At 58.1% G+C, this 26,757-nt stretch overlaps 2 protein-coding genes across 3 annotated transcripts; one reads left to right on the forward strand and one right to left on the reverse strand.

The window, feature by feature from the left end:
• Positions 1-5,542: 5,542 nt before the first annotated feature.
• On the reverse strand, positions 5,543-8,299 carry TIGD5 (tigger transposable element derived 5; the record flags this gene model as incomplete). Its single annotated transcript, XM_080694143.1, has 2 exons — positions 5,543-5,724; positions 6,382-8,299. 2 exons carry the CDS (start codon positions 8,297-8,299, stop codon positions 5,543-5,545), a joined length of 2,100 nt encoding a protein of 699 aa, XP_080550269.1.
• A 516-nt stretch (positions 8,300-8,815) lies between these two features.
• Positions 8,816-25,453, forward strand: EEF1D (eukaryotic translation elongation factor 1 delta; the record flags this gene model as incomplete). 2 transcript variants are annotated; one of them, XM_080695128.1, is made up of 8 exons in its annotated part: positions 8,816-8,856; positions 17,753-17,876; positions 18,217-18,288; positions 23,783-23,882; positions 23,973-24,073; positions 24,244-24,465; positions 25,130-25,324; positions 25,415-25,453. In XM_080695128.1, 7 exons carry the CDS (start codon positions 17,760-17,762, stop codon positions 25,451-25,453), a joined length of 846 nt encoding a protein of 281 aa, XP_080551254.1. The 2 variants fall into 2 exon arrangements, with proteins under 2 accessions (XP_080551254.1, XP_080551253.1); XM_080695127.1 differs by lacking the exon at positions 8,816-8,856 and adding an exon at positions 15,178-16,265.
• Between the last annotated feature and the right edge of the window lie 1,304 nt (positions 25,454-26,757).

A 26,757-nucleotide genomic window follows, 5' to 3' on the forward strand; every position in this document is an offset into this window, starting at 1 on the left:
CACGCGGGCTCCATCCAGATAAGGCCAGCAGGCCTCCTGGCCCCTGGGCCACCCAGTCATCTCTTGCCCTTCCCCTAAGGACCATGGCCTCTCTCCATCCCACCAGTGTCCCCACTGCCCCTGACACGAAACGCAACTCGCAGGGGCTGAGCCAGGACTGCCCCTCACAGCTCTGGGCAGGGGAGGGGAGGACAAATGTCTGCACAGACGCCCTTCCCCTCTGTAAAGCCAGTGGTTTGGGCCTGCTGCAGGGAGACCCCAGCCCCCAGGAAGCGAGCAGGCGTGCTCTTCTAGCCAAGGAGGAGCTACAGAGGGCCCGCACAGCAGGGCTCTATCCACTGGGCCTGCCTCCGTGCTGGGCAGCACCAGGCAAGCAGCGGGTATGTGAAGGGGCTGCTCCCGGGCCGGGAGGGTGGGCCAGACAGCAGCATAGACTATAGACCCAGCCTCCAGCCATAGCTCCTCCCCATGGTCAGGTGCAACCCAGCCCTGAAGAGACCCTTCCCCGTCAGGCCTCTGCAGGACTCAGTTCTTCAGCATGTCCTCCTTAATAGACCAGCAGGTCAAGAAGGCTAGGACGATTGCTGGGCATAGTGGCACATGTCTGTAATTCAGTACTTGGGAATCTGAGATAGGTGACTTGCAGGTTCAAAGTTAGGCTCAGCAACTCAGATCTACTTTCAAATAAAAAAAGAGTCAAGTTGGGTGTGGTGGTGCCCGCTTGTAATCCCGCATTTGGGAGGCTGAGACAGGAGGATCATAGTTCGCGGACAGCCTCAGCTGCTACTTAGGCCCTTTGCAGCTCAGTGGGACCGTTTCTTTTCTTTTTTATTTTTGTGGTACTGAAGGTGGAACGCAGGGACTTTTCTAGCTCCGGGCTATACTTCCAGACCCATTGTATACTTTATTTGGAAACAAGGTCTCACTAAGTTGCTGAGAGCCTCACTAAGTAGCTGAGGCTGGCTTCAAACCTGCATGATTCTCCTGTCTCAGCCTCCCAAACGCTGGGATTACAGGCGTGCGTCACCACACCGGCTTGAGACCCTGTTTCAAAATAAAGAATAAAAAATGGGGTTGGGGGTGTAGCTTGGAGGTAGAATGCCCTTGGGTTCCATCCCCAGTACCGCAAAAAATTTTAATTAAATTTAATTAAAAAATGAATAAAAAATAGGGCTGAGTATGTAGCTCGGAGGCAGAATGTCCCTGGGTTCCATCCCCAGTACCACACACACACAAAAAGAGCCAGGTATGGTGGCTCATGCCTGTAATCCCAGTACATGTGAGGCTGAGACAGGAGGATTGCATGTTCGAGGATAGTCTCAGCACTTAGTGAGACTCATCAACCTAGTTAGACCCTGTTTCCAAATAAAAAATAAAATTGGGCTGGGGGGTGTAGCTTGATATTAGAATGCCTCTGGGTTCAATCCTCAGCACTACACACACACACACACACACACACACACACACACACACACACACACACACACTAGGGCTGGGGGTGTAGCTCAAGGAGAAAAGCCGTACCATGACTGCAGGCCAGGACTCAGGCCATTGGACTTTGAGGGCCTTGTACTGGGCACCACCCCAGAGCCCTCCCTGGCCACACAGACCTTGGGATACAGCACTCTCCCTTCTTCTGCCCCATCCTCCCGAGCCTGGGCCGAGGTCCTGCCCGTGTGGCTTGGGGCAGCTTCCATGGTGCCATCTGCTACCTGGCTATGTGAGGAACATTAATCCCGTCTGCCTCCCCTGGCTTCCCACTCCAGCCAGCTGATGGCTGGTCTGACTAGACCCTGGCATTGCCGCTCGTCAGAAGCCCTGCCTGACTCCAGTTCACACCGTGATTTCTATGTCTGCGAAGTGGGAATAAAGATGCTGTCTCACAGTGCTGAGCGGCTGAAACTTGACCACATACTGAGATGGGCACCTGGAGCACTGCCCCTGAAATTTGGGCCGGAAGACTCTGAGGGTTCCATCTTGGCAGGTTCACGGTCACTTGGGTTGGGATGATGGGCTGCTAGCTTCCCTGCATGCCTGGCAGTCGCTCCAGGCCACCACCAAGGCTGCACCCAGCAGGAACTCATTGGGCAGCTGCCTGCATTCACACGGACCTTGACCCCACCTGCCAGAGAATCACTGTTGCAGTGAGCTGGCACTTGTCTGCCCCTGGCACTGGAGGGTCTCAATGCTGGTAATGTCTAGACCTGGCCTTTTGCAGGCTGCAGTGGAGCCCCAGGCCACCTGTTGCTTATTCAAGAGGGTCAGCTCTTTTGGGGGGGAGACAGGACAGGGCTGTCAGCCCGGGCTCTCTCACCTTATGCTGCCAGGCTCAATACTTGTCCCCTCCCCCTCCTCTGTGGTACTGGGGATGGAGCCCAGGAGCATTCTATGTGAGCTACGCATCCCCAGCCCTATTTTATTTTATAAAGCAGGGTCTCACTAAGTTGCAGAGTGCTTAAGCTCCTGAGGCTGGCCACGAACCTGCAGTCCTCGTCTCGGCCTCCTGAGTACCGGGACTGTAAGCATGTGTTACCATGCTTGACAGTATTTGTCCCCTTCTCTAACTTTTTGTGGTATTGGAGATCGAACCCAGAGGCATCCTATCTCCAGGTTATATCCCCAGCCTGAGTCTCTTTTTTTTTTTTAGGTACTGGAAATGGAACCCAGGGGTATTTTACCTCTGAGCTACACCCTAGTCCTATTTTAGATTATTTATTTATTTGCGATACTGGGGATAGAACCCAGGGGCATTCTGCCACCAAGCTATACCCCCAGCCTTATTGTTTCTTCTTTTTCTTTTATTTTTTTTTTTGGTGGTACTGGGGTTGGAATCTAGGGGCTTTCTACCTCCAGGCTATACTCCCAGACCTATTTTATATTTTTATTTGGAAACAGGGTCTCACTAAGTTGCTGAGAGTCACTAAGTAGCTGAGGCTGGCTTTGAACCTGTGTGATCCTCCTGTCTCAGCCTCCCAAGCTCTGGGATTACAAGCGTGCGCCACCATACCCGGCTATTCTTTATCTTTGAAACCTCACTAAGTTGCAGAGGGCTTAAGCTGAGGCTGTCCGCAAACCATGATCCTCTGGTCTCAGCCTCCCAAATGCTGGGATTACAAGCGTGTGCCACCACGCCTGGCTAGAATTATTTTTTTGAAACAGGGTCTCACTGAGTTACAGAGCGCCTCACTACGTAGCTGAGGCTGTCTGCAAGCTGCAATCCTCTGGTTTCTGCCTCCCAAATGCTGGGATTACAAGGGTGCACAATCACACTCTTTTTTTTTTTTTTTTTTTTTACAAGTCTGGGAATGGAACCAGGGGCATTTGGTCTCTGAGTTACAACCCCTGCCCTATTTTTTATTCTTTATTTTGAAACAGGGTCTCACTAAGTTGAGGAGTGCCTTAAGTAGCCAAGGCTGTCTGTGAACCGTCTCAGCCTCCAGAGTGCTGGGATGACAAGTGTGTGCCACCTCACTTTGCTGGCTTATTTCTTACTTAAAAATGGTCTCACTAGGTTGCTGAGGCTGGCTTCGAACCTGCGATCCTCCTGTTTCAGCCTCCCAAATGGTGAGATTCCAATTGTGTGCCACCATGTTCAGCTATTTGTCCACTTTTATGCCTCCCTAATCTAAGTCATGTTCCTGATTTAAGTCAAGCATTGGGCCAAGAGCTACAAAAACAAGACTAAGACAGGTGTTCATGAAGTTGACATGTTCCACATTTATTATAAAAGTGCCCCGGGGCCACCTGGCCAGGTGTGAGCATGGTTTAGTGTTGGAGGGCCCCTCGACACTGTTGGAACCCCAAAAGCCCAAGGTCCTCCCAAGGACACCCCATTTAGGTTAAGTCTCACCTCCCGCCTTGGGGTACTCCCTTCTCTCTTACCATGTGGTGTCACCCAGCCCAGCTGCCACCCAGGGGGTCGCTTCACAGGTGTGTAGAGCCCTGGGGCAAGGCCTTCTCCTTTCCCCTGAAAACTGGCCCAGTGGTGGCTCCAACGAAACTTGCACCTGCCCATCTCTGCGCGCCCCACGCTTTCTCCTCCCCAGCCCTGCAAGAGCAGCAGCCTGTCTTGATCAGGGCCTCCCAACGAGGGTGGCTGTCTGCACTTCTCAGGCTGCAGGGAGGGGGACAGGCAAGATCCTCCAGGGTGAGAACCAGTTTCCAGCATGGTGCCTGGCACCTGGGAGGCAGCCAGTGGCTACCCAAGGCAGCACCTGTCCAACCCCTTGTCGGTTCCTGTTATCCCAAGCCATGAGCGGCAAACCCAAACGCCTATAGGGAACAGGGTCAGAGCAGGCAGGGCGGGTATGCAGCCTTTAGCATGGGCCCTCTGAGAGGCCCTACCACTCAGCTGGGGCCCACAGCCCTGGGGCATCCCAGCACTTTGCAGACACTGAGCTGGGCCCGGAAGATTGGGTGCTGCCAGCCAGTGGCAGAGCTGTGACAGGCACTGAGATTCCTGCGCACTAGCTGTGCACCGCTGCGGGCCCATAGGTCCCTGGGACTTAGGGCTGCCCAAGGGGCCAGGCACCAGGCAGAGCAGCTTTCTCTGGAAACATGTCATTTATATGAAACTCTGCCAGTGGCACCCCAGGAACACTAGTGTACCCCGCTTTACAAAGATGTCTTTTGCACCCCAGTTCTGGTGATGGAGCCCAGCTTCCCACATATGTTCGACAGACACTCGGCCAGCACATGCCTCGTTTAAAGAGGACACCTGGGGCCAGTGGAGTAGGCCAGAGCACCTCCTAGAATCTGAGTGCCCACATAAGGGGCGGGACAGGTGAGCAATCTCACGCCTGTCCTTTGGTCTCTTTTTTATTTTTTATTCAGGGGATTGCACTTGTAAGCTGGATCCCCAGCCCTTTTTATTTTTGTTTTGAAACAGGGTCTTGCCTGTTGCTGAGTCTCACTGTACTGCTGAGGTTGGCCTCAAACAGGAGACCCTCCTATCTCAGCCTGTCAAGTACTGGGTTTACAAGTGGGTGCCATTTGTAAACCAAAGTTGGAAACAGCCACCCAGGACCAACATGCTGATGGCCTAAGGCACCCCATCCTCACAGCCCCGGAGCCAGGCCTGGCAGGGCTGGGTGGCATCTCCTAGCCCAGGTAAATGTGGAGAATACTGGTGAAAATGAGGCGAACCTAATTCTTACACTTTCCCTCAGTACTTAGATTTGGGAGGGCTCTATCTTTAATTGATTTCTTGCCATAGAAGTCCCACGAACTGCTTGTTCTTAGACCTGTGTGGAAATCGCCTCTGGGCGGCGCTTCCTCCGGCTGCTCACTGCCTACCGCGGACTCATGGCCTGTGGCCCCTGATCCACCAAGTGTGTTTTTGTTTACAAGACTCAGCCCACTGGGGCAGTGGCAGGCAAGGCCAGGCGGAGGACAGCGGGAGGGGCAGGCAGCCTTGCAGACCTGGCTCCTGTGCTTCACAAGGGCTCAGGGCAGCGCCCCCAGAAGGCATGGGCACGATTGAGGCGCCTCAGTTGCAGACTGGACAGAGCACCGGACAGTATGAGAGCTGGGCGATTCCTCTTTAAACTGGGCGGCTCAGGGACAGCTCAGCAGCCACGTTCTTGGGAGTGCCACGGGAAGACTGCGGGCAGGGCAGAGCGCCCAGCGAGGCAGCAGTAAGGCACTGTGGGCCGCCCGCGGCTGGCTGCCAGGGCGAGGGTCTGCTCAGTAGCCCGCACAGCTGCAGGCACGAGGACGAGCGTTCTGGAGTGATGGGAATCTGTCCTGCCATTGCTCAAGCCAAACGCCTGCCAACCTCACAGAATAAAAGAGCTGTCCGTATGTTATTTTCTGAAGAACTAAACATCCAAGTGGCATGGGAATCTGCCTGCTCCACCCAGAGCCTCATGCTCCCCTCCCGCTCCTTTGTGAGCAGGCCCGCCTGGGCCAGCCTCCTACCCAGCACCACGGAGCTCAGGAGCAGCCCAGAGACCACACCATTATCCCTGATTCTCACGCCCCCCCTTAAGAGCATCTTTAAAAAGACTTAACGTGTTAAAGAAAAACAAGTGGCTTGCTTCCCCACTGAGAGGAGCAGGCAGCACCAGGCTGACTGGCACGTGAGGTGTGCAGTGGCTGGCTGGGGATGGAGGGTGCGAGCCCCACGGGGCCAGGGCGGAGCACAGCAGTGCTGACAGGTGCTGTGCCTGTGCCCAGCATGCGCGCAGGCCTGCTGGGCACCCCCTGGGGAGACTTCAGACCTCGGGCCAGGACCTTCACCAAGAGCCCTCCAAGCCAGGCTGGAGGGCTTCTGGCCCTCGGACCCACAGGGGCCACCTCGGGAGGAGGGAGATGGAGACATGTGCCCTCTCCTTCCAGTGCAGCAGGGAAAGGCCACTGGACAATGCGGAGGTCACACACCATGGTCAGGTACTGCGGGAGAGGGCCCAACGCCCCCCAGCCTCCGCGCCATGCTGATGAGGGAGCGCAACTGCGCCAGCCTCAGTGGCCCCACCTCACGGGGGTCCTGGCTCTCCAGCCAGCGCAGAGCTGTCTCCAGCCCCCAGACGGCCTCCCCTGCAGTAGGAACTGACACCCCTCCACGCTGGGCAGCTTCCTCCTCCTCCTCGCCACCCCCCATGCTAGAAGGCAGGCTGGCTGGGGATGGAGGAGCCACAGGGCCCACTTTCTCCCTGCAGCCCTCAAGGAGACCCCCATCATCGTCCAGGTGCAGCCACTGGGCCACCTCTTCAGGCGCCAGGCGCTTATAGGCCAGGGCAGCCAGATGCGTGAGGTCGCTGAGAATTCTGCTGTGCTCCGCAGCCTCCTCAGCCTGGTGGGCTGGTTGCTGCCCGGGCTCAAAGGCAGCCCGTAGGCCCAGCAGCCAGCAGCGCTCGATACTGCCTGCTTGTACCAAGTCCCAGGAGAGGCCGGCCAGGTATAGCATGTCCTTGAGCATGAAGCTGCGCATGAAGTCCAGCGGAGAGCCACTGGCACAGGACACAGCCAGCCGCAGCAGCTCGCGCTTGTACAGATGTTTGAAGGCGGCCACCACGCCCTGCTCCAGCGGTGCCGGTATGTGCGCCCGGCTGCTGCCCTTGGACAAGAAGAGCACCCGCACTGCGCCGTCAGGCGTCTGCAGCTCCTCGGGGGGCCCCGGGGAATCGGGATGGCATCGCCTGGAGGTTTCCCCACTCTCCTCCAGGGTGGGCATCCTGGTGGCCCAGGCTGGGCAGGGCGGATGGGCAACCAGCAACACGGCCTTCTGCTGCAGACAGCTTCGACGCAGGTAGCGCTTGACACCAGGGACGAATTCCTCGAAGAACCAGCCACGCAGCAGCGGGCGGCTGAGCCAGGCATCAGGGCTATAGCGGTAGGAGGCTGGAAACTTGTCCTGGTTGTGGTGGCGCAAGCTGGGCGGGTCGGGCAACTGCCCGATGACCAGCGGCTTCAGCTTGTGGCTGCCTGTCAGGTTGGCTGCCAGCAGCACGGTCACCCGGTCGGCGCGCCAGCTGCACCCACTCCCCCGGGGGTCCCCGCTGCCCGGGGGCGCGGCCTGCTCGGGAAGCAGCCTCCAGTAGAGGCCGGTGACGTTGGCGTTGTAGATCTGCTCGTCGCCGTAGCCACCCTCGGAAGGGGACGGCGCGGCCAGAGCCCGGTCGGGCAGGGGGGCGACGCCGGGAAGCTGCGCGGGCTCCTCCTTGACTGGCGGGCCCGGCGCGGGCCCGGCGGGCGGGGACTCGGCCTCGCCATAGATGCGCTGGCTGGAGATGCCGTGGCGCTTCTGCCAGCGCCAGAACCAGCCGTGGCTGGCCTTGAAGGTGCACTCGGGCCCGTAGATCTGGCGCGCGAAGGCCTCGGCCTGCGCCTGGATGACAGGCCCGGACAGCGGCACGCCGTGCTGGCGCAGAGTCAGGAACCACGAGTAGACGGCGCGGTCGATCTCCTCCTCGTTGGCTAGCCGCATCTTCTTGCGCTGCGTGCCCACCTCGCCGCCCAGCTGGTCCAGGAACCAGCGCAGCTTGGGCTCGTCCTTGAGCCAGCCGCGGAGCGTGCCGCCCGGTACGCCGAAGTCGCGGCACACGCTGGCCTGCCGCTCGCCGCCCTTGACTCGCTCGATGGCCTGCAGCTTGTCCTTGATGGAGTAGGCCTTGCGAAAAGCCATCTTCACTGCCACGCGGGGCCGCGGCCCGGGCGCTGGGGGCGGTGGCCGCGCGACGGGGCCCGGGGCAGGTCCGGGGGTGCGCGGCGGCTCGGCGGGGCGCCCGGCCGGGGCACGGCGGCCGCGGCGCGGAGCTAAGTGCGGCCCCGGGCCGGGCGAGGGGCCCGCGGGGTACATTGCGGCGGCAGCGGCGGGGACCGCCGGGCGCGGGAGCCTGACGCCCGCCCGCCCGCCGGCCGCGTGGGGCGGGGCGCCCGGGGGCGGGGCCGCCCCGGTTCCTCCCTTTTGTCTCGCCGGCCGCCGCCGTGCGCGTTAGCCCCGCCTCCCGGCGCTCGGCCCCGCCCTGGCCGCCTGCGCCCTGGCCGCCGGCGCGTCACTCGGCGCATGCGCCCTGCGGCCCGCCCCGCCCACCGCGGTCGGGCTGCTCCACTCGGCGGGACGCGGTGGGGGCGTCCGGCCGGCTGCGGGCCGGCCCCTGGCTCCTGGCGGCAGCTCGTCTCCAGGAGAGCGCCTTCGGAGTGGACCGCCGCCCCGTTCCGCCGTGGCAGCTGCGTGGCGCGTCGCGCCGAGGCCCTCGATGGCGGGGCGGCGCGAGCGGAGGGCTGCGTCCCCCGCGGCCCAGGGCGTGGTACGGCCCGCTCGGGTTCCCGTGCGCCGCGCCGGCAGCCCGCCCTTTCCTCCGCAGTCCCGCGCCGCAGGTCCCTCCTCTCGGTCGCTGCGTCGGTGGCCGGCGTGTGAGTACTGCTGCCCCGTCACCAGGCGCGCACGCGCTGGCGAGGCCCCGGGCCGGCCGCAGAGGGCGGCGCGGGCCGAGGCCCGGCGGCCACGTGGCTCGGAGCGGCGGCCGGAGGCCCCGCCGGGGACCCTGCCTGCGCCGGCCGGGCCGCGGGGGCCTGGGGCCGCCTCTAGTCCCCTCCCGGAGCGCAGTGCCATCGGCCCGGCTGTTGCTTTGGCCTGTAGTCGTTGCATTCGCCCAGCACGTTTTTGTTGAGCACCTTCTGTGCGCCGGGCTCTAAACCCCCTCGTGGAACTCAGATGGTTCCTGAACTCGAAAAAGCGGGAAGATGTGGTGCTAAGCGGGTCGGGAGAGGCTAGGTGCTTCCGGTGTGGGTAAAGTCTTGGAGAAGGGGGCTTGAAGGGTACTGTCGTGCTCTTTCCAAGAAATGAACGCCTTCGGACACTGGAACAGGGAAAGGTCAGAGTAAGAGGAGTGGATACCGAATGGGACAACAGGGGGTCGTTTCCGAAATAAAGGACTCCCTCCGCGCAGCAAAAGGACGTCTTGAGTAGTGAACTTTTGGGCGCCCCCTGCTCCCGGGGGGGGGGGTGCTTCTTGAATAGATACTGCCTGTCTGGGAACCTCCCGAGCCCCTTTTTTACTCGGCCTGTGCAAGTGGTTGGTGGTGGGTGGAATAGAAGTAGTCTCTTGTACAGGGCCTAGCTCACGTGGCAGCATCCCCCAAGTGTCTGGGAAAGTCTCAGCAAAGTCCCAGCGCGTAAACCCAGGCCCAGTTGGACTCCTAGGCCTGCCGCCTCTGCAGAGGCGGGATCCACTTGGAAGCAAGAAGTGGTCGTCAAAGTAGGGCCAGTCCCTTTCGGTTTGTTTCCCCTTTTTGGAATGGGGCAGCATCTTACAGGCTGCTGGGCGTGTGCATGAGGCCAAAACTGGTACTTTCCTGCTTGGAACTGCTCAGGTGGCTTCCTGCCTTCTCTGGGGTTTCCTGGTGCAGGGTCAGCCCTCTGGGCTTGGCTCTTGGGGAGCTGGCGAGCTTTAGAACAGGTTGGCAAATGTGCTTGACCAGGGCTTCATGGTTGGAAAGAGAACTCCCAGAGTGCTGCGTGCTGGCGGTCCAGCACCTCCGGAGCCCCAGATGGGAGCTGAGGGCAGGAAATGTCGGCGTTAGTCATTTGCGGGGCCCTTGTCCTGTGCTAGAATTCCAAACTGACAGATGTGTGTGGAGAAATGGCAGCAGAGACGTTTGCATGAAGTGCAGGTATTAGAGCTTGCCCTGGGACACTAGCCCCTGCCCCACTGACTGCAGCTTTTGGTGGCTGTGGGGAAGTGTCAAGAAAACGAGTCAGCGGGGCGCTTGTCATCCCAGCATTCCAGAGGTTGAGACCTGGAGAATCTCGGTTCGCAGACAGCCTCAGCTACTTAGTGAGGCCCTCTGCAACTCAGTGAGACTCGGTTTCAAAATAAAGAATAATAAGCCGGACGTGTTGGCGCACGCTTGTAATCCCCGCACTTGGGAGGCTGAGACAGGAGGATCGTGCAGGTTTGAAGCCAGCCCCGCTGGCTTAAGAGACCCTGTTTCCAAATATAAAAAAGTATAAAATAGGTCTGGGAGTGTAGCCCGGAGGCAGAAGAGCTTCCAGGAACCCCAGTACCACCAAAAGAAAAAATAGGGCAGGGGTTGTATCTCGGAGGTCAAATACCCCTGGGTTCCATCCCCAGACCCGGAAAAAAAAAAAACTGGAGTCTAGCCGGGCCTGCTGGTGCATGCTTGTAATTCCAGTAATTGGGAGGCTGAGACAGGAGGAGGATTTTCGATTCCCAGACGACCTCAGCAATTTTTTTTTTTTTTTTTTTTTTTTGGTAGTACTGGGGCTTTAATCCAGGGTCATTCTACCCCTGAGGTACATCCCCAGCCCTATTATTATTCATTTTTTTTGGGGGGGTGATACTGGGGATGGAATCCAGGGGCCTTCTACCTCTGGGTTACACTTCCAGGCCTATTTTATATTTTGTTTGGAAACAGGGTCTCTTAAGCCAGCCTCAGCTGGCTTTGAACCTGCACGATCCTCCTGTCTCAGCCAATGGGGATTATAAGCATGTGCCACCATGCTGGGCTTATTCTTTATTTTGCAACAGGGTCTTGAGAAGGGCCTCACTAAGTAGTGGAGGCTGGCCGCAAACTTGAGATCCACATCTGCTTCAGCCTCAGCCATTTGAGGCGCTCTGCAACTTAGACTTTGTTTCAAAGGGCTGGGAGTGTGATTTGGAGGTAGAAAGCCACTGGGTTTCATCCCCAGTACAAAAAAAAAAAAAGCAGAAGTCACTTAATAGGCTCTGTGGCTATGCTAGCTAGGCTGATGGCCCAGGCTAGGGTTCCAGGGGCTGGGACAGAAATAGAACTGAGCTCTGGCATTTGAGACAAGGAGGCTGTTGGCGCTGGCCGGGCATTAGGTGGAGCGCTTGGGCAGCCACAGTGGGTGTCTGGGTCTGGAAGTGTGCAGGGGAGCAGCCGAGTAGGGACCTGTAGCTATGGAGTTTAGCACCTAAAATAGGCCCAAAGCATCATGCTCTATCCAGTGGCTGTGCGATCGGTCTTTGGGGGGGGGGTACTGGCAATTATGCATTCTACCTCCAAGCTACACCCCAGCCCAATTTTATTTAATTTTTTTTTGGAAACAGTCTCACTAAGTTGCTGAGAGCCTTGTTAAGAGACTGGCTTTGACTTGTGGTCCTCCTGCCTCAGTTTCCCAAATACTGGGATTTCAAGCATGTGCCGCCACACCCAGGTTGCATGGCTTTCTAAGAAAAGCCCCTTCCTCTAGCATCCTTGCCAAATTTCAGGTGCTAAGCAGCTGCCCCTGCTTTTTTTTTTTTTTTTTTTAACGGTACTGGAATTGAAACTTGGGGACATTATACCTCTGAGCTAAACCCCCAGCCCTATTTCTTAGTCTGTTTTTTGAAATAGGGTCTCAGTTGCGAAGGGCCTTGCTAAGTAACTGAGGCTGTCTGCAAAATGTGATCCTTTGGTCTCCGCCTCCCGAATGCTGGGATTACAAGTGTGCGCCACCAGCCCAGCTGGAAGTTCTCTTGGCAGCACTGGCTCACAGAGCAGGCCAGGAGACCTGGAAAGAGTTTTGCTGGGTGGGACACAGGCTGGGCTGGCTGGCAGGCCCTTTCGCCTGCCTCCCTTGCTGATCTCCATTCCGTGTTGTAGGGTGCATAGTCTGGGGGTCCATTGGTGTGGTGACTGATGGCTACTGTGGGCACGGGCTACCTGCAGCCTTCCCAGAGACTCCAAGCCCTGGCCCCCGTGGCTCTTCTTCCTCAGGCCCATTTCTCCAACCTGGAGTGCCCTTGGGCCCGTGCCCCAGTCCCCCCTGCAGCAGGGTGGATGCGGCCTGGCCACATGTGCTGAAGAAGCTGCCGTGGCTGCCGAGTGCATTTGGCAAGTTCCTTCTGATGGTTGCCTGTCTGTGCCTGGCACTGGCCCTGTCAGAGGAGAGATCCTGATGGCTGGACTGTGGCAATGGGCCCTTCCGCCCAGAGTGGAGCAGGAGCTGCTCAGAACACCGCTCCGGGTCCTCGTTCTTCAGCGACCGCCAGCTTGCTCCTGTGCTCCATCCTTTCTGGCAGGCCTCCCACTGCCCTCTGTGTGGGTGTCCCCAGTTGTCCCGTTGGTGCTGAGGCACTTGCCACTTCCCGGCTGTCCTGGCCAGCTGCGGGCTGGCATGTGTCCTTCCTGGAAAGTGTCAGCCTCGCTCTTCCGCCACCAGTGTGCAAACAGGCTGAAAGCCCATTCTTTCGTGTACTTGGAGGAGGGCAAGTCTGGAGTAGTACTGTCCCTTGAGCCTTTGCCACGGGAACCCTGAGGTGGACACCCTGCCTGCCTGGCTCTGCCACCTGTGCCAGCAGTATCTGTCGAGTGCCCAGTCCCAGTGTGGACACCGGGCTGGGCCGGGCCACCTGGCCCCTCCAGCAGTCTAGACCCCGTGCAGGTGATGGGCAGGGTCCCCTCAGCAGTTCCAGGGTGCTGGCTTAACCTGTCCAAGGTTGATTTGGGCTCTGCTGGGGAAAGGGGGCGAGGGCAGCTCTGATGGGAGTCTGCTAGTCCCCCAGGGCCTGCAGCTCTGGCTGACAAGCACCCCAAGGACTGCATTCCAAGGGGCATGGCAGCATTGCCTCCTGGGTCTTGCTGGGTTTTGCTTCTGCCAGGCTGCTGCCCGGCCAGCTCTCCCCAAGGCTCTAACTGTGCTGCTTTTTCTTCATGCTGTCCTAGGAGGCCAAGGCAAAAGTAAGTACTCCTCCCCGTGCTCTGTGTCTCCCGTGAGTCAGGCCAGCCGCTGCCGTGCTCAGGAGAGCTCCCTGCTGCCTGCAGGGCAGTGGTAGCCACAGGTGAAGATGTGGCCCCAGAGGCGCTGGGTGTCCGAGGCCCTGTTCCCTGGCTTGAGGTCACTTAAGCCAGTAAGGTCTGGTCGGGCTTCAGCTCAGTTTAATGGACACTGCTGAAGGGGCTGGGGGCTCGATGGCTGGGAGGCTGGAGGGCAGACCACCTGCCATGGTGTCTCCTGGGAGGGGGTATTGCCTGCGCCTCCTCAGCAACAGAGGGTGATGTCACAATACCGCCCTCCTGGGCTCCTGCCCTGCCCCTGCCCCTGCCCCTGCCCCTGCCCCAGCAGCCTGGCCTTGGTGAGTGCGGGGGTGGCCTGGGGACTCCTCACTCTGGACTCCTGTGGCTCCTGGCCCTGGCCCCTTACTATGGAGGGGCCTAGCGGGCTTCCTTTAAAGAGCCTTAGCTTTCACTTCCCAGGTCCTGTGCAGGGGTGGGGTTTAGAAGTTAGGTGTGGGAGGGGTAGGGAAGAGTCCTGAACCCTGGTGTGAAGGCTGCTTTCCTCTGGGCAGGGGCTCCCTGGTGGCTCCACAGAAGCAGTGGGGTACCCCTGCCCTGCCACTGTTTCAGGCTGCTTGGGGGTTTTATTTGGGTCTGGCTATAAAGAGTCCTGAGAGAGCGCCCCCTTGGGCAAGGCAGCTGAGCGTGCAGGTGCTGACCTGTGTCCAGCTCACTCCTGGCAGTCTCTCGGGGGGCCTCCTCTCCTTGGGAGCAGCAGAGACATTCTCCCCGTGTGACTGCTGGTGTGTCTGCTCCCTGGCCCTTGTCTCGCAGAGGCTCCCAGAGCAAGAGGCCTGTCCCCTGGCCACAGTGGGTGGGGCGGGCACCCTGAGTCTGAAGTTCCCATAACGCCCTCTTAGTTCCCGTGGCCCCAGAGGGTGGCTCAGCTTCCTGTGGGGAGGTGGTGACAACTGGGAGGAGCCTGCCCTCTGGCCCCTTCACTTTTGGAGAGGCGCTCCATGCTTCCTGGTGGCTACTGTTGCTATGGCCCTTGGCGGCTGCACCCTTGACCTGTGCTCCAGCAGTCCTCGGTGGCCGCCAGTGTCTCCCTGACATGGGGGCCGCACGCTTAGCTCACACAGGCCCCCAGGAAGTTTAGCCAAAGCTCATTCCTAGGCTGGGCGCGGCGGCAGACGCCTGTGATCCTAGTGCTTAGGAGGCTGAGACAGGAGAAACCGCAGGTGGAGGGCAGGCTCTGCATCCTAGACAGACACTTAGCAACCTAGCAAGACCCTGTTTAAAAAAAAATAGGAGCCGGGCGTGGTGGGCACGCTTGTCATCCCAGCACTCGGGAGGCTGAAACGAGGATCGCAGTTCATGGACAGCCTCAGCTACTTAGTGAGGCCCCTGCAACTCAGTGAGACCCGGTTTCAAAATAAAGAATTAAAAATAGGGCTGGGGGTGTGGCTCGGAGGTCGAATGCCCCTGGGTTCCATCCCCAGTACCCGCAAAAATAAAATAAGTCTGGGAGTGTAACTCTGAGGTGCAGTGTTCTGGGCTCAACCCCAGTGCCAAAAAACAAAATCAAAGTTAATTTCTGGCAATGAGTAGTTTATTAGTATAAGTTAGTCTTAGCCAGTTCATGGTAGAAAACGACTGACAGTTTACGTAGAAGGCAGCCTGAGCACATTTTACCCGTGGTTCCATGGGAGAGGTTCTGTGCAGGTGTGGAGACCCCTTCTGGGGGCTGTGGGCATGTTGGTGGGGGCAGCAGAGGCGACTGCAGTAGAGGTCCGGCCTTGTGTGTGTTTCTGGTGTCGGGGGTGTGGGAGTCCCGAGCACTTGACTCTCACCCTTGCATGCCCTGGTGGCCCCGGGAGCCCCTGCACACTCCTTCCCGGCCTCCCTGCCCACCCTCCGTCAGGAAGCCGGGTCCTGCCTGCCGTGTTGCAACTGCCTTCTTGTGCTTGCTTTTTAACGCTGTGCCCGAAGATGAGGAGCGGGAAGGCCTCTTGTGCCCTGGAGACCGTCTGGGAGGACAAGCGAAAGCATGAGGAAGCCGAGCGGCTCTTCCACGAGCCTGCGGCCACGCAAGCCGCCGCCTCTGCCCAGCAGCTCCTGGCCCGGGCGCCAGCCGTGAACGGGCCCGGCCAGGAGGAGGCTGATGAGGCAGAGGTGCCTGGCGCCAGCAGCAGTAGCGACTCCAGGAAGAGCCGAGATGGCAAGAAGCCCCTGCAGAAGAAGAGGAAGCGCTCCCCCAAGAGTGGTCTCGGCCAGGCAGACCTGGCCCTCGTAGGCCTCTCAGCCGACCACGTATGGCTGGACAAGCCGCTCTTCGACCAGGCTGAAAGCTCCTATCGCCAGAGGCTGGCAGCCCTGGCCGCCCAGGCAGCCCCACCGCCTGCCCTGGCCTTTCGGGGTCCCTGCACACATGGCAGCCAGGTGGCCTGCCACCACGTGACCTGGGGGATCTGGGTCAACAAATCTTCCTTTGACCAGGCCGAGCGGGCTTTTGTGGAGTGGTCTCAGGCCCTGCTGCTGGCGGCAGAGGGGAGCCACAAGCAAGGGCGTCCTGACGTGCGCCAGCGAGCGGCCGCCCCCAGCCTGGCCCTGGCCTGTCAGCCCAGCACCCCCACCAACGGTCAGCCCCCTCTGGGCAGCCTGCAGGCGCTGGTGCAGGAGGTATGGTTGGAGAAGCCCCGGTACGATGCCGCCGAAAGGGGCTTCTACGAGGCTCTGTTTGATGGCCACCCCCCTGGAAAGGTGCGCCTGCAGGAGAGAGCTGGCCAGGTGGACGGCACCCGGCGGGGCCGCAGAGATCGGAGGGGCCGAAATGCCACCGGAAGCAAGCGCCCCGGGCCATGGCGCACTGACGGAGAGGCGTCCCCAGCCTTGCCCTACTGGTACTTCCTGCACAAGGACGCGGAGGCCCCCTGGCTCAACAAGCCCACCTACGACAGTGCTGAGTGCCGCCATCACACTGCTGAGGCCCTGCGCATGGCCTGGCGCCTCGAGGCCGCCTCCCTGGCTCGCCGGCCTGGGCCCCGCTCCGGCCCGTCCATGTTCAGCCTGAGACCCAAGTAGGAGACACGTGCTGGAGGGTACCCTGCCTGGCCTGCAGACGCAGGGCCAGCATCCCCGTGCCGGGCCCCTATGCTTCCCTTCTTGCCCTGGGGGCCCAGCCACGCTGCACAAAGGGCAGGCTGGGCGAGGGCAACATGTTCTGGGGCCACAGTCCTGAGCCGCTCAGGTTGAGGTGGGTGGGAGGCTCAGTGGGGCAGAACGCTTCTGCCCTGCGTGGGCCCTCTAGCTGCTCTGCCCACCATGCAGTGGGCAGCCTTGCAGCTGGGCCCCCAGCCCTGAGCTGCAGGATGAGTCATGAGGGCCCTGTGGCAGCCAGCCCAGCCGTCTGTCCTGGGCCTGCCTCTGAGGTAAGGTGGGCATCACGTCCAAAGACACGTGGCTTGTCCAGTGGCCTCTGAGGGCCCTCACTCCAGGACAGGTGGACATAGTCCCAGCAGTGGTCTGTGGAGGCCTCCCTGCCTCCAGCCAGCGGACCCTGGGCAAGCAGGTGGGATGGTTAGACATGGAAGGGTAGAACTAGGAAGCAGTGCCCACCTTGGCCCTGGACACCCAGGGAGGACTGGGGCTGGACGATCCTGTCCTGGAGGGCTCCTGCCTAGCTGCCCCAGATGACCTGGGGGAAGAATAGACAAGGCCACATTGCTCTTGTTTTGAGGGGACACAAAGTGCAGGGAGGGCTAGGTCCCCACACAGGGAGTTGGTGGCACAGTGGGCTGGGGTCTGTGGCTTTGAGGGGACACAGTGCAGGGATGGCTAGGTCCCCACACAGGGAGTTGGTGGCACAGTGGGCTGGGGTCTGTGGCTTGTGGCAGGGTAGGCCCACTATGGGGTAGGGTGGGGGCTCTGCCCACAATTGTGGTCTGCCGAACTCTGGTCTACAGCAGTGATTCTCCAAGTATAAAGAGCTTTCATTATACCATTGACTTTTGTCATCTTGGTGATTAAAACAGGAATAATTCTCAAAGTACATATCTGTTGAATGGTGAGTTGGTGGTCGCACAGTGGTCAGGTAGCCTGTTTTGTGCAGCGTGCTGTCCCGAGGCAGGACGGTTCCACAGACGGGCGCCTTGTTTTGCATCTGCTGTGCCTGGCGGGATGAAGGCTGTGGGGTCTCAGCTGCTTCCCCCTTGTGCTGGTGTATTGTTTGCTTTCGGAGTGTGGTTGCAAAGGCCAAACCAGAGCCTTTACTGGCCTGGGGACCCGAGAACAGGCTACTTGTTGGCGTGGCCACTGGTGTGGGGGCCCCTGGGCTCTGTCATCATGCCGAGAACCACTTGTGTCTCCCTGGGGGTCTGGAGCCTTGGTCCCCAGGACTTAACCAAGCTTGAGCCAACAGGACTGGGCCAGCCCTGAGTCGTGTCTGAGCCTGGGTTGTTGAGCCCACCTGGGCCATTCCAGGGTACTCAGGCAGGCTGGGCCAGGGAGTGGAGGCCGGGACTCCCTTCTCTAGTCAGACTGACCTAGCCTCTCCTCCTCCTCTTAGCAGAAAAATGGCTACAAACTTTCTAGTGCACGAAAAGATCTGGTTCGACAAGTTCAAATATGATGATGCAGAGAGAAGATTCTACGAGCAGATGAATGGGCCTGCGACTGGAGGTTCCCGCCAGGTGAGGGCTGGCTTGGGCGGCGGGCACCCTCTGCCCAGCAGGATCAGCTGAGGTACATCGGGAAGAGCAGGCTGGGTCCGGAGGGTAGAAGCGCGCTGGGGCTGGGGCGGGGGTCCTTCACGGGGCCTTGGCTGGCTGCTCCCCGGTGCCGGGCAGGCCTTGGTGGAGCCCGCCTCAGCACTTCTGCTGCCCACTGGCCCTGAGCTTTCTTTCGTTCTGTGCAGTGCTTTCCTGTTCCCTGAGCGTGGGTTCTTGGGTGGTTTTGTGTGCTTTTTTTTTTTTTTTAATTTTTTTTTTAAACAATATAAAAAGAGACTGGTTCTTTCTGCACTGTCTGCAGGAGAATGGTGCCAGCGTGATCCTCCGCGACATTGCGAGAGCGAGAGAGAACATCCAGAAATCCCTGGCCGGAGTGAGTACCCACGGCCCGCGTACCCGTGGGCTCGTGCTCGGCCAGGCGGCATGTCGGGATTTCCCGAGACTGCTCGGTTTTGGTCCTTTGGAGCAGTTAGCACACAGGATGTAGTGCTGTGTTTTTCGGGTCACGGATCACCGAGGCCTCCAGGCTGAGTGACCCGGCCCTGGCTGCCGTGGAAGGCGGCCTCTCTCATCTTCCTGAGCCTCTCCTGCTTGCTGCCTGTCGCCTGGCTGAGTGGTGTCGTCTGCAGGGTGCACCTGGCAGGCATGAGCCCCGGAAGCCTGTTCTGCCTGCTTGCTCCCTCTAAAGCGCGCGTCTGCCGGCCCGCCTCCGCGCCTTGGCCGCGCCCTCCCCGGCAGAGGGTGCAGTGGCACGGGATGTGCTGACTCCAGACCCCGAGAGGAGCCCTGCAGCTCTGGCTGGCCCCAGCCCCAGAGAGATGAGTGGAGGCCGGAGCTTGTCCGGCTCTGGTGTACCTGGAGATTGGGCAGACCTGCTCTGGCTCTTCCTGGGGCTCCCCGCTTTGAAGGCCTGTTTCCTGTTGGCCTTGGTAATGGATCATCATAAGCCTTGTGCTTAAAACAGCACAGATTTATCATCTTGTGTCCTAGAGGTCTGACAAAATGGGTCCTACAGGACTGGAGTCCCAGTGGGGCTCCTTTTGAAGCTCTAAGAGGTCCTGAGTTCTCCAGACGTTTGCCTCCTTTTCTATTTATTTATTGTGAGGTACTGGGGGTAGAACTCAGGCATTCTACCTCTGAACTACACCCCCAGCCCTATTTCTTATTCATTATTTTGAAAGGGGCTCACTGAGTTGCAAAGGGCCTCTCACTAAGTAGTAGCTGAGGCTGTTCGTGAACTGTGATCCTCCTGTCTCAGCCTCCCAAATGCTGGGATTACAAGCATGCACCACCATGCCTGGCTTTACAGCCTCCTTTTCAAGGGGGAAAAAAAAATTATTAACCTCCAGTCCCTTTTTTTTTTTTTTTTTTTTTTTTTTTTTTTTTTTTGCGGTACTGGGGATGGAACCCAGGGGCATTCTACCTCTGAGCTACACCCCAGCCCTTTTTTTTTTTTTTTTTTTTTTTTTTTTTGGTGGTTGTACTGGGGTTCCTGGAAACCCTTCTACCTCCGGGCCACACTCCCAGACCTCTTATATTTTTATTTGGAAACAGGGTCTCTTAAGCCAGTGAGGCTGGCTTTAAACCTGTGCAATCCTCCTGTCTCAGCCTCCCAAGCAGGGTGATTACAAGGGTGTGCCACCACGCCCGGCCCCAGCCCTATTTTTTATTCTTATTTTGAAACAGGGTCTCACTAAGTAGCTGAGGCTATCTGCGAACCTCGATTCTCCGGTCTCAGCCTCCCAAATGCTGGGATTACAAGTATGTGCCACCACACCCGGCATGGAAGTCTACTTTTTTTAGGGGGAGGATACTGATGGCTGAACCTAGGGGCATTCTGTCTCCAAACTATACTATCCAGAGCAATTTTATTTATTTTGTGGTAGTGGGGATTGAACCCAGAGGCATTCTGCTTTCGAGCTATACCCCCAGCCAGATTTTTTATTTCTAATTTGAAACAGGGTCTCACTAAGTTGATTTTGAGTCGCACTTTTTTTTTTTTTTTTTTTTTTTTAATTGTACTGGGGTGGAACCCAGAGGCTTTCTACCTCCAGGCTATACTCCCAGGCCTATGTTATATTTTTATTTGGAAACAGGGTCTCACTAAGTTACTGAGAGCCTTACTAAGTAGCTGAGGCTGGCTTCAAACCTGCGCGATCCTCCTGTCTCAGCCTCCCAAGCGCGGGGATTACAAGTGTGCGCCACCACGCCCGGTGAGTCGCACTACTTTTTGAGGCTGTCCTCGAACCTGTCTTCTTCCTGTCTCAGCCTCCCAAGTACAGGAATTATAGGCATGTTCCACCACGCCCTGCTTACTATTCTTATTGTTTTTAGTACGGGGGGGGGGGATTGAACTCAGGGGCATTCTACCTCCGAGCTACACCCCAGCCCTAATTTTTGTCCTTTTTTTTTTTTTTTTTTTTTGGTGGTACTGGGGTTCCTGGAAACCCTTCTACCTCTGGGCTACACTCCCAGTACTTATTTTTATACTTTTAAATTTTGAAACAGGGTCTCTTAAGCCAGCACAGCTGGCTTCGAACCTGCGTGATCCTCCTGTCTCCACCTCCCAAGCGTGGGGATTATAAGCCTGTCTGTGCCACCACGCCGGGCTTGTCCTTTATTTTGAAACAGGGTCTCATTGAGTTGCAAAGGGCCTAAGTAGCCAAGGCTGTCTGGGAACCTTGAGCCTCTTGTCTCAGCCTCCTAAATCCTGGAATTACAAGCATGTGCTACCATGCCCAGCTTAATTTTTAATTTTTTGATGTACCAGGAATTGAACCCAGGGGCATTCTAACTCTGAGCTACACCCTAGCCCTATTTTTTTTTAAACGGTCTCACTAAATTATGGGGGCCTCACTGAGTAGCTGAGGCTGGCTGTGAATCTGCTATCTTCCTGTCTCAGCCTCCCAAGTAACAGGCATGCGCCACCATACCCTGCTTATTTTATTTTTATTTTGAAATGATTTTTTTTTTTTTTTTTTTTTTGCGGGTCTGGGGATAGAACCTGGGGCATTCGACCTCCGAGCCACACCCCCTGCCCTATTTTTTATTCATTTTGAAACCAGGTCTCACTGAGTTGCAGAGGGCCTCACTAAGTAGCTGAGGCTGTCCGCCAACCGAGGTCCTCAGGTCTCAGCCTCCCAAATGCTGGGATGACAAGCGTGCCCACCATGCCCAGCTTGAAATGATCTTTTATAAGTTACTTAAAGTACTAAGATGCTGGATCACAAAGATTCTTTTTTTTTTTTTTTTTTTTCTTTTCTATAGTGCTAGGGATTGAACGCAGGGGCATTCAACTTCTGAGCTTCTATTTCCTTTTTTTTTTTTTTTTTGGCGGGTCTGGGGGTGGAACCCGGCATTCATTCTTCCTCTGACCTGCCCTATTTTTTATTTTTTGAAACCAGGTCTCACTGAGTTGCACAGGGCCTCACTAAATAGCTGAGGCTGTCACAAACCATGATCCTCTGGTCTCAGCCTCCCAAATGCTGGGATTACAAGCAGGCGCCACTGCACCCAACTTAATTACTTTCTTCTTTTTAACAGCGGCTCACTAAGTTTCTGGGGCTGGCAGGAACACGCACTCTTCTGTCTCAGCTTCCCTGAGTCCTGGGATTGCAGGTGTACGCCGCCATGCCTGGCACAATGATTCTTGTGTTTATATCTGGCCTGCCCAGATGGTCCAGAATTGTGAACATCATATTTGCTAATTCCCTTTTTCTATGTAAGGTCATAGATTCATAAGCTCACAGGTTGGGACTCTTTTGGGGGCCATCATTCTGCCTATCATAGTTTACCCTCTGGTCCCCAAAGGTTTACATCTGTGTCATACTTGTTACCCACCGGTGTCCTCAAGATCTGAGCCCCACTGGCACAGGTGCACACATGTCTGTGATCCCAGCTACTCAAGGGGCTGAGGCAGAGAATCAGAAATAAGAGGACTAGAGCTGTAGCCCAGTGGTAGAGAGCACTTGGGTTTGATCTGCAGTACTGCAAAAAAACACAAAACACCTCATAGCCCCTCATAGCATGGCATCGTTTCAGAGTCTGACGTGCGGATATTTTATTTGGAGACTGGGTCTCACTAAGTTGCTGAGAGCCTCACTCAGTAGCTGAGGCTGGCTGTGAACCGTGATCCTCCTGTCTCGGTCGGCCCAGTCTTGGCTCCCTACTGCTCCTGCCTTTCACCTGCTCTTCCTGCAAGCCCCAGACCGCCTGGCGCCCAGCTTGCCTGGCGCCAGATGAGTTCAGGTCAAGCAGACAGAGGTGGGGTAACAAATTTCTGCACTGGAGTGAGGTGCGTTAAGCTTGGGCACTCCGCCCATAAGTTCTGGGGAGGCTCAGCAGTGCTGGAACTCCAGGTCCTGGTCGTGTTGGGGTCAGCCGCCGCGTCTGGTAGACAGGTGGGCATGAGGGCGCAGGGACTGCGCAGGCTAGTTGTTTGTTTGTTTGTTTGTTTGTTTGTTTGTTTGTTTTGGTGGTACTGGGGGTGGAACCCAGAGGCTTTCTACTTCCGGGCTATACTCCAGATCCATTTTATATTTTATTTGGAAACAGGGTCTCACTAAGTAGCTGAGAGCCTCACTAAGTAGCTGAGGCTGGCTTTGAACCTGTGTGATCCTCCTGTCTCAGCCTCCCAAGCGCAGGGATTACAAGTATGCGCCACCACGCCCGGCCAGGCTGGTGGTTTAAAGCAGAAAGGCTTCTCACTACACTGGGGCCTAAGTCAGATCAAGGAACAGTCAGGGCTGGTTCTCCTGAAGCCCTTTTCTGGCCGGTAGAGGGCGTCTTCTGTCTTCATGTGGTCAGCCTTCTGTGCCTATGTCCTGATCTGGAGGGACTTGATTCAACCCAAAACAGACCCAGCAAGGTCCTTGGGAAGTGCTCAGTGCCGGCACCGGGTTGGAGGTGGACTGAAGGGTGGGAGCTCTTGTGAGGGCCACTGCCTGAGGCCGGAAGGACTGCCCTGCTGGCCATCGTGGGAGAGTCTCCAGGGCACAGCCCTGCTCTCCCCTGTCTAGCCTTGCTCTCGGGCCTCCTGGAACTTGTGATGCAGGCCTGCCCAGATCCCATGCTCACACCAGGACATGTTAACATGGCTGTGATAGCGCCCATGTCCTGCGAGCTAAGCATGTGCCGAGGGACACCCAGTTGAGCTCAGACTCCTGTGTTGTCAAGTGCACCCTGCTCTCAGAGCCAAGAGACTGCTTAGGCCGTGCACGGCGGCCCCTCTCTAAGGACGCCTGGGAACAGGAGGCTAGAAGCCAAGGCAGGCTGTAGGAGGAGATCCCGTCCTGCACTCACCTAGAGCCCTCAGAGGCCATCTTGGGAGGCTAAGGCAGGAGGATCACAAGTTCGAGGCCAGCCTGGGCTACTGAGTGAGGACCTGTCTCAAAAAGAGCTGGGGATGTAGCTCAAGTGTAGAGGGCTCCCAGTTTGGTCCCTGCTGTATGGGCATGCGGCTCAGGAGCGAGATGGCAGATGTGGCCCACGTTGGGTGAAGGGCTAGGCTGGCAGCCTGCATGCGTGCACCTTCCTGCTGTGCCCTTACCTGCTCTCCCCTCCCATTCCAGCTCAAGGCGGTGCTGCCCGGTCCCCCCGAGGCCCTGAGCCAGGCCGCCCCTGGGACTGTAAGTCCTGCTGCCACCTGTCCGCTTTCAAGTCTGGCTGCTCAGCAGGCCCCACTGGCCAGTGGTAGCTCTGAGCCGCATGCCGCCTCTGTTTCGGTTCCTCTGGCCCCTGCTGCCTGTCTAGTGTGCTCTGCCTGTCCGAGAATGTCACCATGGTCTGTGCAGCCAGCGGGGCTGAGGTCGGCAGGGAAGGCCTCCCTGAGTTCCCTGCAAGGGCTGAGCCCTTTCTCCTCTTTGCAGAGCTCAGGCCCTGGGGCTTCCAGCGGGCCTGGTGGAGACCATAGCGAGCTGGTTGTTCGGATCGCCAGCCTGGAAGTGGAGAACCAGAACCTGCGGAGTGGTGAGGCCCAGGGCCGGGTGGGCGGGCCCACCCCACCCCACCCCACCCCACCCCACCCCACCATCTGACCCACACCCCTCGTGCCCACAGTTGTGCAGGATCTGCAGCAGGCCCTCTCCAAGTTGGAGGCGCGGCTGAGCACCCTGGAGAAGAGCTCGCCTGCCCACCGAGCCACGGCCCCGCAGACCCAGGTATGGCGCCCTCCCCAGCCTCACCTGGGCCTCCTGGCAGCAGTAACGGAGGGCTTGAGGGCTCAGGCAGGCCTCCGGGCAGGGTGGAACGCTTGTGTCCGCAGAGCCTCAGCTGGCTCCTGCAGGCTAGAGAGCACCGGGTGGGTTCAGCTTCCCCTCACCTGTGGCAGCACGTCTCTCCCATGCGCCAAGTGGAGCCCCCGACCAAGAAGGTGGCCACACCCGCCGAGGACGATGAGGACAATGACATTGACCTGTTCGGCAGCGGCGATGAGGAGGAGGACAAGGAGGCAGCCCGGCTGCGGGAGGAGAGGCTGCGGCAGTATGCGGAGAAGAAGGCCCAGAAGCCCTCCCTGGTGGCCAAGTCCTCCATCCTCCTGGACGTTAAGCCCGTGAGTGGGGCCGGGGCCTCGGGAGCCGGGCGTGCCCTCAGCTGCAGGGGTGCTGCGTGGCCTCTCACCCCACCCTCCTCAGTTCTGGTGGGGAGCCACATTTAGAAAGTTTGGGGTAAGTGAACCAGATGTGCTACACGCCGTGACCCTGCTGCTTGGGAAGTGGGACAGTCACTGGGTCATGTACGCCTTCTGCAGCTCAGTTATAAAATAGGGCTGGGGGTATAGTATAGCTCAGAGGCAGAATACCCTTGGGCTCAATCTTGCTGTCATCCAGTATCTCGCACACACACACAAAGAGGTGTGGGCATGCCGGGCGTGGCGGCGCACGCTTGTAATCTCCACACTTGGGAGGCAGAGACAAGAGGATTGCGCAGGTTTGAAGCCAGCCGCACTGTCTTAAGAGACCCCGTTTCCAAATAAAAAATATATACAAAAATAGGTCTGGGACCGTACCCCGGAGGTAGAAGGGTTCCATCCCCAGTACCACAAAAAAAAAAAAAAAGAAGAAGAAGAAGCGTGGGCAGTGCAGGTGTAAAAAGCTGGACTCTTCCAGGAGCCATCAAGGAAGAATTGTGTCCTTGTGGTCTGAGGCAGTGTGGTGGGTCTCCTGGTGTTCTGGGGACTTCTGAGATGGCTCACCTGGCCTTCCATTCTGCTACAGTGGGATGACGAGACGGACATGGCCCAGCTGGAGGCCTGTGTGCGCTCCGTCCAGCTGGATGGGCTGGTCTGGGGGGGCTCGCAGCTGGTGCCCGTGGGCTACGGGATCCGGAAGCTGCGAATCCAGTGTGTGGTGGAGGACGACAAGGTGGGCACCGACTTGCTGGAGGAGCAGATCACCAAGTTTGAGGAACACGTGAGTGGGGTGCAAGGAGCAGGGGCAGTTCGGCTTGCTGGGGCAGGGGCCGTGGGGAGACCAGCGTGATGATGCCCTCCGCCTCCACAGGTGCAGAGTGTGGACATTGCCGCCTTCAACAAGATCTGAGGCTGAGCACAGGCGCGGTGCGAGGCCCTGCTGAGATTAAAGACTTGACACCCAGCAGTCTGGCTCCTGTCCTCATTGGGGGCAGCACTCCGCTCGCCCCAGACCCGTCCTGGTCCTCTCTCCTAGCTGCCACTCCTGCCTGGCAGTCCTGGGCCCACAGCTCATGAAAAGCTGCCTCATCTGATGTGGGTCCCTGTCGGTCTCACGCTCCAGTGCTGCGCCGAGTCCAGTTCAGCCAGGAATGGTGCGCTTTCCCTGAGGAGGGCACTTCACTCTGCCGATGTCCGGCCCTGTTGCTGCAGCTGCCAGGGCAGATGTCCCCAGGCCTGCCTCACGGTGTGCCACCCTTGGCCGCACCCAACTAGCTGCATGCCGGTGGGCACCAGGGACGAGCCCGGGGCCAGAGTTGGGCCGCAGCTGGTGCCCTGGTATGGCTGTTAGCAAAGCTTCGGGTTCAGGACGTGAAAGCTCTTTTACACATTCTCAGCATTCTCGCTTAATTTTCACAGGGAGGGGCGCTCGGGAGACTAGGAGAAGCAAGAGCGGTGTGTGCCGCCTGGCGAGGCCCTCCTCACCTCCTGGGCCCTTGGAAGGCTTTGTTCTACCTTGCTCCTATGCTTGTAGCCAGGACAGCCAGGCTGTGGGGCGGGGCTGCTGTCAGAGCTGATGTGAGCAGGCCCCCCGAAAGCATGGTGGTGCACACCTGTAGTCCCAGAAGGCGGGAGGTGGAGACAGGAGTGCGGTTAGCCTCAGCAACTTAGACCCTGTTTGAAAATAAAAAGTAAGCTGGGTGTGATGGCACATGTTTGTAATCCCAGCATTCGGGAGGCTGAGACAGTTGGATCACAAAAGGTCTCGGACAGTCTCACCTACTTAGGCCCTTTGCAGCTCAGTGAGACCCCCTTTCAAAATAAAGAATAAAAATGGGCCTGGTAAAGCTCTGGGGTAGAATGCCCCTGGGTTCCATCCCCAGTACTGCAAATAAAATGAGGTTAGGGGTGTAGCTCAGAAGTAGAGTGTCCCTGGGTTCAGTCCTCAGGGCCACACAGGAGCGTTGATTTTCTGTGGGACCTGGGCTATAGGACCCTATGAAACCCACCACTTGGGGACACTGGCTGGGCCTTAATGAACAGCTTTATGATGCTAGCTGGGGTTGACAACGTTTAGTTTGAGACATTGGGGTCCTTTTGGCAGCCCAGTTGTCCCCAAGGTCTGTAGTTCCAGCAATCTGGCAAGGCAGCCTGCAGGGAGGAGCGCCCTCAGAGCTCCAGAGCCGGGCAGTCCTCCAAGAGGGCGGGATCGTG

Source organism: Muscardinus avellanarius (assembly GCF_963383645.1).
Source record: "Muscardinus avellanarius genome assembly, chromosome: 4".
Taxonomy (NCBI): Eukaryota; Metazoa; Chordata; class Mammalia; order Rodentia; family Gliridae; genus Muscardinus; species Muscardinus avellanarius.